We start from the raw sequence: 10,082 nt of genomic DNA on the forward strand, positions 1-10,082 counted from the left end.
GAGTACAAGCCCACCATTTGTAGATGAGGACACTGAGAAATCAACTGATTTACCGAAGGCAGCATAGATATTAAATAGCAATGACTATGCTATTTACCTACCTACCTCCTTGGCCTCTAGGTCCTGGATTCTTTCCACTATACCACATTAACTGTCTGCAATGTTTACTATACCTATTCCATTATAAAATGAGGAAAGGAAAAGAACCTACCGACTAAATTCTGTTTATCCTGCTTTTCAGGGGAGGACACCCCAGAATCCATCACATCCTCAGAAAAGTTTTATTGCTGTGCAGTTCTGGAGGGACCAGTTATCAGAAAGCAGATGAGGTGTGACTGTGAGAGGGTGAGAAAAGAGAAAAGAATGAGTACATGAGAGATGCTTCTTCCCATTCAGGAGCACCCCAAGGGGTTAGTTACCCAGGTGAAGGGAATCTGTTTCCATAAACAAAAACCAAATACCCTTTGTTGGTTGAGTTTGCCTTCTATAGAAAGAGGACTTGAAAAATGTAACCTGCCAGTGAATAATACTATTTGAAGTAGTCTGGTTAAAAAAAAAAAAGCAGAGGCAGGGAGGAGAGATTTCTAGCTCATCTAGGAAGGGACTATTTACTTCCCATATTCATATGCTCTCAACAAGTATTCTATTTTCCTTATCTCTAAGTCAACAAGTCAACAATAATTAATTAAATGCTTACCACAGACCCTGCACCCAAACACTCTTCCACATAGTCTTGTCACTACAACCAAAGTCATTTCCATTTTGATTTGGTAATTTGCCCTTCCTACCCCTCCTCCCTTTGGTCTTATTTTCCTCAGGCTGGTCTAATTACTTCCCTTTCCACAAGTATTTACTAAGCACCTTCTTGATGCTAGCTGATAGAACAGGACCCTAATGATAAAAAGCAAAAATGAACAAGTCATTGTTCTTACATTCTGCCAGGGTATACAGGTTACATTCTACCAGGGTATACAGATTTATATGAAGTATTTATTTCTTTGCATCCCCAAAAAACCAAAACCTTAAAGTTCATTTGTTTTCAATTTAAATATCAGTATTACTGCTCAGTACTTTGGTAGCCTTGGGTACTTTTGCCTTAACCTTTCTGGGCCTCAAATTTCCTCCTTTATAAAATGATAGTGCTTGAATAGGTCCCTTCTAGCTCTAAATCTTATGATCCTTTGAGTGACATTTCTGACCCCCTGGCATTCAGTCCCTTTTCCCAAAAGTTCTCCAAAAGTACAGCTACAGGTGTCCTGGCTTTTTCTGCCAGGCATAAAATAGGGTGGGATATTAGATATTTGAGTTAAAGTGAAAGAAGAGGGGGCATGCAAATTTTTGAAAAAGCTTCCTGTGTTGGATTGATTTAAAAGGATTATTTCCTCTCCATTCTTATTAGTTATTTTTAGCTAAGGATGCTGTAGTATTTCTGCTACTCAACTATACATTTCCTGTCCATAACCAAACCTGTCATTTCCCATTGATTCAAGGATTTGGAAAAGTAGAACAGCGAAGTAACTGGGCTACACAAAGCCTTCCACCTCTTAGGTCTAGTTTAAGAAGGGTTTGTTGAATTGGGTGCCATCAAATGTTTATCTGGTCTAATTTCACTCTCCTGTCCCTTGCTTGGCCTGCTCCAGGCCACTGGGAATTTGAAAGCTATTACTGACTCTCTCCTCTGAATGTGCTTCTTCCCATTCAATATGAATAGATTACTAATCTCTTTATATCTTTCTACATTATTACTTGGTTACTTCCCTGATTCATAGAGATTCTTAGCCTAAAGAGGAATTAGGGAAGACTTTTGAGATCTGGGCAAAAAAATGACAAATTTTTGAATGCTACCACAAGAGGCTTGAAGTATTTGTCACTTGTGAACAACAAATATTTTTTGGACAAGATATTTCAAACAGCTATTTAATGACTGAAATATACTGTCATTTAGCCCACATGGCATTTAGCATATACTTTTTAAAAAAACTATTTATTTGTAATTTATAAAACAAGCATTTTCATAACGTAGTATAATTAAAAAGATTGCGCGTGGAATTGCAAATCTACACAAGTTGCCATTCCATTTGAATATATAATAAAGTTATATAAATTTATTTTTTCCTGTTTTTCTCCTCCCAATAGCTACCATTAGACACACACACACACACACACACACACACACACACACGTAAAATCATTCTATACAAATTTCTATTTATCAGTTCTTTCTCTGCATGTAGATAGCATCTTTCTTCATGTCCTTTCTAGTGAATTTGGGTATTTATAATAGTCACGATGACTTATTTGCTCAGTCATTCTTAAAACAATATTGCTGCTACTGTATACAATGTTCTCTTGGTTTCACTCATTTTGTTCTTCATTATTTTGTGGAAGTCTTTCCATATTCTTCTAGGATCATTGAGCTCATCATTTCTCTTAGCACAATAGTACTCCATCACAATCACATACCACAACTTGTTCAGCCAATCCCTAATTGATGGGCATTCCTGTAATTTCTAGTTCTTTGCCACCACAAATAGAGCTGCTATAAACATTTTAGAACATATATTCCCCAATCATCATTGGAAATAGATCTAGTAGTGGTATTGGGTCAAAGGGTATAGGCAGTTTAATAACTCTTTGAGCATAATTCCAGATTGCTCTCCAAAATGATTGAGTCACTTCATAAATCCACCAACAATGAATTAGTGTCCCAATTTTTCCACATTCCCTCCAACATTTGTCACATTCCCCTATCATATACTTGTACTGCTATGTATTTTAAGGTGTGCATTTTTCATACTTTCCAAATGAAATTTTAAGTTCCTCAAGGGCAGGGAGTATATCTGAGATACACACACACACGCGCACACACACACACACACAACACAAACATTACACGTGTGTATGGATATGTCTATATATACATTTTACAAATTTGTGCATGTATATGACTATGAATTTATATTTGCATATGTTTATTGACCAGGCAGCTAGGTGGCATAGTAGATAGAGTGCTGGGCTTGGAGTCAGGAAGACCTGAGTTCAAATCCTCAAATACTAGCTGTTTGACCCTAAGCAAATCACTTAACCCTGTTTGCCTTGGTTTCTCATCTATAAAACAAGCTGCAGAAGGAAATGGCAAAGCACTCCAGTATCTTTGCCAAGAAAACCCTAAATGGGGTCATGAAGAGTTGGACATGATTAGAAATGATTAATCAATAATATTTACATACATACATACTTATCCCATGACAAACTAAAATGTATGAAGATGAAAGGCAGATGGTAACAGTTAATACATCTTCCAATTCTGAGATCTTTAGGGGAGGAAAACCTTAAATAATACTTGCCCTTCCCATCAAACAAACAAGGAAAAAAGGATATAAGGAGAATGTGGTAGAAAGAAGAAAAAAATTTGGGATATGGGAGTGGAAAAAAGAAAAAGGAAGGAGAAAATGTTCCTATTATATGATTCTATCTCTTGGACCTTCAAGTTAACCTGTGGACAAATACTTTGAAAAGTTTTGCACTACTTGTAGTGATACAGCTTTTTCTACTCCCAGGTTTAGGTGAAACAAATGACCTAGAATCTTCTGTCATTCCAAATCTCAAATACATATAGAACAGTTTACTGACCTACCTAGGACTCCATTTTCCTCACCTGAATCATACACGTGGGACACACAAACACACACACACACATAACCCACAAGACACACTTCCAATCTTTTCAGAATTACAGAATTTTAGAGGGGGAAGGAACTCATGTTTCAACTCTGTCATTTCTTTGGAAAAGGAAAGAGAACACTCAGTGATGCTATTTTGGTTGCAACGTAATTACGAGATTTTAAAAAAATGACTGTGAATAATTTTCATGTCATTAACAACATATTAGTTGCTGCCTATCACTTTAATACTTGGTAGAAAATAATAATAATAATTGTTCCCTAATGGCAGCAAAGCAGTACCCTAAGGTGAATGAATGCAAATATGTCCCCTTGGAAGATGACTAATCGACTGTTTTTCTGTTTTCAAAATGTTCCTCTTGTCCCACATTAAAAAAAAAAACAAACCAAGATTTATTTCAGCAAAGAGCGAACACTTAATGTGTCTTTACTAGCAGGTCAAGAATGTTAGGAAATTAAGATCAACAGAGAGACACAGACAGAGATAGAGAGACAGAAACAGAGAGACAGAGAGTATTCCTCTGTAAATACCAACTTGAAACAATGTTCAAGTCCTTTATAAAATATTTGTCTATCAGAATAGTTCCCCATTCTCACTGTCTGTGTTTCAAAATAGTAATGATGTAACTTCTTTCTACTGTGATGGAGACAAAAGAGATAAACATTGTAGCAAGAGGGAAATTTAAGTGTATATTTTGTTTCCTCCTCCTATTCCTTCTTTTCTTCCTCGGTCTCCCTCTCTCTCTGTCATCTGTGTCACACACACACACACACACACACACACACACACACACACACACATACAGCTCCTGTACTGTGGTAGAAAGACAACTGGCAACAGAGTCTAGAGAACATGGTTATTCTGACAGATCTAATACACATTAGTTTTGCCCTTAAGAAAAGTGACTTTACTTCTTTAAGACAGGATCTTTGCTTGCAGAAGGAAGGAAAGAAGGAAGGGAGGGAGGAAGGAAGGAAAGAAGGAAGGAAGTCTTTCATTGAATCATAGAATCTCTGAGTTGACAAGAACCTCAGAGGCCACCTAGTCTAAAAAATGCCTGAGCAAGTATTCTCTCTAAACCTCCTGAGCAAATGATTTTCCAAGTCACAGTCAAAAACTTATAGTGAGAAAAATCTAATACCTCCCACAGAATTCCATTATCCTTTTGTTAAAAAGTTTTTCCTCAGCTACTTTGATCATAACATCATGGATAGGGGTACTCCTGCCAATGAAGCCAGTCTGTATTTCATTTCATCTATAACTGCTTATCTTTTGCCTTTCAGTCAATTCTGTGACTGTTACAATGTGGTCTGATAAAGACTGTCACTCATGAAAACTTGCCTGTTCCCTTCTCCTATCTTCCACTGGGATTTCTTTTATGTGTGTAGATTACTTTCAAAGATTTTCTAGAGAAGGGGAAAGAAACATACGGATTGGTTTGTTGTTCAGTCATTTCAGTCTTATCCAACTCTTCACTTGGGGTTTTCTTGGTAAAGATAACGGAATGGTTTGCCATTTCCTTCTCCAGCTCATTTTACAGATGAGGAAACTGAGGCAAACAGGGTGAAGTGACTTGCACAGGGTCACATGGGTAGTATCTGTCTGAGGCTAGATTTGAACTCAGGAAGATGAGCCTTCCTGATTCCAAACCCAGTGCTCTTTCCACTACACTGCCTAGCTGACCCAGTGAATTGGTAGTAACTGATATTTCTTGATCAGGTCTTTTTTTGCTTTTGTTTTTGTTTGTTTCTGGCAGGAATAATCCCTGTGACTAAGTTTTTATTTTTCAGCTATTTTGTAAACAACTTTTTTTCAAGACCCTCAAAATAATGTGACTTGCAGCCTAGGCTTCCTTTCTGTCTGACTGGTCTTGTCCAACTCGCATTCCCCTCCTTTGTTTAATGCCATTTCTAATTTCTCACACAGCACATGGAAGGCTATCAATGAATTAACAAGCATTTGTTAAGTGCCTAAGTACCTACTAGGTGCCAGGCATTGTACCAGGCTATGGGGATTCAAATATAATAAATGAAACAATCTCTACTTGCAAAGAGATGCCATAGAGGAGAGAAGATGGACAAATGTGTATTATATGTATACCTCTCAGAATAAATACAATGAAAATAAATACAAAAGAAGCTAAATAAAGGATGTTTGAATGAGAGGACATGAGAAGTTGAAGGGATTCAGAAACATTTCACATCTTAGATAGTACTTCAACTGTTTTATCAGAAGAGTTCCTTCCCCCTCTAAGATTCTGTAAATCTGAAAAAATTGGAAGTGTTTTGGGTGTGGGTGTGTTTGTGTGTGTCCCACATATTTTATCTGACAAAAAAACCCCTTTTATCAGAAGGGTTTTATGAGGGAGGGGTCAGGAGATAGGATATTCCTGGGCTGGGGGAGAGTCAGTGCAAAGCCATGGAGACCCCAGATGAAGCGTTTGTTGTGTGAAGATAGGCCAGTCTGGATGATTCCTACTATGGTAGGGAGAATAAAATACAATGAGGCTAGAAAGAAAGGTTGGAAAAGTTGTAAAGGACTTTCGAAGCTGATGAGAGTCGTTTATATTTGATTCTAGAGGCCATAAAAGGCACTGGAGTTGACTGAGTAGGGTAGTAACATGGTCAGATCTCTGCTTAAGGAAAATCACTGACAGCGGAAAGGATGGATTGAAGTACGGACAAACTTGAGGCATGAGGATCAATTAGGAGTCTGTTGCAACAACCTAAAGGAGGGGTAATGAATTGAGACCTAAACTGAAGTTCCATGTGAGAGAAAATGGATTGGATGTGAGTGTACAGGTAGAAAAGTAAAAATTTGGCAAATGGTTGGATGCGTGAGGTGAGGGAGAATGAAGAGTGGAATGTAACAGTAAGATAATAAATCTGGGAGAATCGAAGGATGATGGTACCTTAACAGAAATATGGAAGTTCCTTCAATAGAAAAAGTGAAGTTTAGAAGTGATAGGTTTAAAGTAGGTGGAAAAAACGAATAGGCTCTATTTGGAGATGTGGAAATTGAGACATCCCTGAGACGTGAACTTTGAAAGGTCGGACACATAGATTATATCACATGTTGCCATGGTTATAGCAAGTTTTGTTATCAACCATCCTACTGCATGGAATGACAAACTTTGGGAGAGTACACTGTGTATAGGGGGGTTTCTCTTGTTTCTTACTGTTATTTACTTTGATATGCAATTTGTGTGTACTCTGGGGTGGTATAAAAAAATACTAGTGGGGGTTTGTGCACAAGTTTTGGGCAAATGCTGGCCCCAAAGGAGCTGAACTTGAGGTAGTCCAAGATTACATCTGCATATTACCAATTAGTTCATGGATGTTTGTACTGTTATTGTTAGGATGTCATAAGCATCTTGTGACTAGGAATTGTTTCATTTGCATTTGAATTTCTAGTATCTAGCACACAGCCTGGCATACAGTAGGTGCTTAATAAAATACTTTATTAAAACCTTTATTATTAAAAGTCTTGCTTTGTGTTTTAAAACTTCCAGATTTTAATCAATTTTCCCTTGTTAAAAACACAAATGGATGTTTTATGTATCAACTACTTAGACAATTTATTGCATGTGTTCAGTGATTTATTTTAAACTAATTAGTCGTTTTCTGTTAGCTATTTTGACCAGTTTCTGATGGTTTTCCACATCACTTGAATGCATATTTTGTGTAAGACACAAAGCAAAGCAAATGGACTTTGTACAGATACCTGCAGCTTACAACTTCTTTCACTTACCTTAAACACTGATTCCAGATAATCTTACCATGAAGTTCAGTGTTTTGCTCATACTGAGCTGTTTTAATTACTATCTTTTGGTTTTCTTCAATTGTCCTTTACACATCCATTTGCATTTCCTCATCAGCTGTGGTTTCTTTGGTGAGAATCACCAATGGAAATTCAGGTTTTCCTGTTCTGGCTGTGATACCCTCTGTGCAGGCCATAAGTTTTGCTCACATGATTCTTTTTCCTCCCTTGGAATACAGAGGAATATTTTGTTGTAGTTCCATGTTCTCCTGGGAATCTACAGGGTCCTCCGCTTCAGTAGATTCATTTTCTTCTGCCTTGTAATATTTATTCAGAGAAGTTTGGAGTCATTTAGATGTCCTGGGGGGAAAGGGAATATCCCATTCTTTTTAATATTTTCCTTCGTGGTTTATCTACTTGTGTTCAAGGTTAACAGAATTTTCTTCCTTTTGGGATGTCCAGCCATTTCAATTGTTTTTTCTTTTCCCTTTTATATTTCCCTATCTTAATTTGACTCCTCTTTCGATGGTAGTCTCCCAGAGGGCTAGACTTTAAAGGCATCCCAACCTCTTCTCATCCCACAGAATTCACTTTTCACTGGCCTGTCTCTGCCTCAAGTGACATGGGGGAGAAGAGGCTGAAGGTAGAACTGATGTCAGGTGGATGCCTATCCTCTTCCTTCTGGCCTGAAGGAGCCTCATTACACTTTGGTATGAGCCTTTCCCAGTTCCCTGGATGAGTATGGTAGCCAACCAGTGCAAGGTGAGCCGCTCTTCCCACTCATTCTCATGGCCCCCCCTTCCCAAGAAAAACGTTTCAGTTTTCCTCTGCCTCTACCTCTTCCTCACAAAAGAAGAGGTTAAGTTTTGTTTCCTGTAGAATAATGGATTGAAGGAAGGTGAAGGGTCCTGGCAGACTACAGGAGGGGAGCAAGGGAATTGCTAAGTTGATTCCCAGAAAACAAGCCTATAGATCTTTTTATGAAGGGGGTAGTGGGTAAGGGGGTTTCACTGGGGAGATGATAGACTGAATTTTGCTGTTTAGTTCATCAGATACCTCATTAGTGTCTTAAGTTTCTGGAAAAAATTACAATTGCTTTTATCTTTTGTGGAGAAGGTGGCACTGAAGCTGATCTTTAAAAGCCTTTTTTTCTTTTTTTAGACGATGCTGGGGAGGGAGTGTATTCTAGCCATGAGGGATAGATGGGTGAGCCTAGAAAAAAAGCTGGAGCTAATTTGCAAATGATGTTAAATGACTACTGGGAACTACTTGAACTTCTTGGTCAGTATTTCAGACCTAGGCTTAGGAATATCAATTTGGCAGCTGCCTTGGAGGATGGAATGGAGGATTGAAGCCAGGAGAGAAATTAGGTTATGGCTACAGTCTAAGTGAAAGGTGATGAGGGCCTTGTTAAGTGGAGAAATGAGGAAGGATTCCACATGTTATGGAGGCAGATTTGACAAAATTTGGCAACTGACAAGACACAAAGTATGCGGAAGAGGGAAGAGTTGAGGGTAAATAAAGTTGTAAACATAGGTCACTAGAAGGATGGTGGTAACCTCTACAGAAATAATGGACTGTTTTTGACAAGTAGATTTCAAAATGCCTATAGGATATTCTGGGAACTTCTGTCAGTCAGTTGGTGAGGAAGAACATAGGTGCAGCAACTAGGACTGATATACAGATTTGGAATCATCTGTAGAGAGAATTGAACTCACAGGAGCAGACAAGATTATCATGAAAGAATATAAAAGAGGGCCCAGACAGTGCTGTAAAACAGGGGGCAAGACTAAAATGATCCTACAAAGGAGACTAAGGAGCAGTCACAAAGGTGATGGAGGCAGCAGGGGCATGATGGAAGTAGATCTTTAAAGCTAATGAGGGAACACCTACAGCCAAGTTCCAAATGGTCCCTCTTATCCTCTGAGGCACACACACCTTACCCAATTCTTGTGGTTTCTCAGTAGAAGAGCTGGCAGAGGGCTTTAGAAAGGAAAAGCAAAATGACTAAGAAGCAAGTTTTCAGCAAGGAACCCACAGAAACTTCAGCATAGAAATAAATAAATATTCAAAGAAGAGAACTTCTCATAATGGACAAATTTTCCACACCTTCTGGGCCCAGGAAGCCTACTCCTAAACACCTCAAGTCAGTGAAAGAGGGAGAAATAATATAAACCAAGAAATATCTTCCAGACAGTAAGACTCTGGGTCAAACATATGCCAAAACAGGTTTACTTAGTTATGTGATTTTAGCCAAACCAAAACCTCTGTGTGCCTCAATTTCCAAAATTTATCAAATGGTTACAATACCTGTCTTGTCTACCTGTCAGGAGCATCTGAAAGATGACATTAAATAATTCTCTAAAATGCTGCATAAATCTATGTGCTACTATGAGCTTGGCAATATGAATTTTAAATGAAATAATTATAGAGCTAAAGTAACTGAGAAAAGATGGGATCCAAAAGATTTCTACCCTTACCCCAGTCCTGTTAAGTAGTTATATGACTATGGTTTCATATTACTGAGTCTAAAAGGTGAATAATTTCAGACATAAGCACACCCCTCTTTTAATTGTTCAAAATTTAATAATTTCATTTTTATACTTAAATGATTACTTAAATTTATGCTCAATAGTATG

The 10,082-nt window shown here is 37.9% G+C and overlaps 1 protein-coding gene across 1 annotated transcript in view; it reads right to left on the minus strand.

Moving 5' to 3' along the window:
• STOML3 (stomatin like 3) overlaps positions 1-10,022 on the minus strand; it is a 33,097-nt gene extending 23,075 nt beyond the window's left edge. Inside the window, exon 1 of the mRNA XM_072610434.1 lies at positions 212-10,022. Coding sequence (XP_072466535.1) covers positions 212-263 — 52 coding nt within the window. The 5' untranslated portion in view covers positions 264-10,022. The remainder of the gene's footprint in view (positions 1-211) is intronic.
• Between the last annotated feature and the right edge of the window lie 60 nt (positions 10,023-10,082).

The sequence above is a fragment of the Notamacropus eugenii genome, chromosome 5 (assembly GCF_028372415.1).
Source record: "Notamacropus eugenii isolate mMacEug1 chromosome 5, mMacEug1.pri_v2, whole genome shotgun sequence".
Classification (NCBI taxonomy): domain Eukaryota; kingdom Metazoa; phylum Chordata; class Mammalia; order Diprotodontia; family Macropodidae; genus Notamacropus; species Notamacropus eugenii.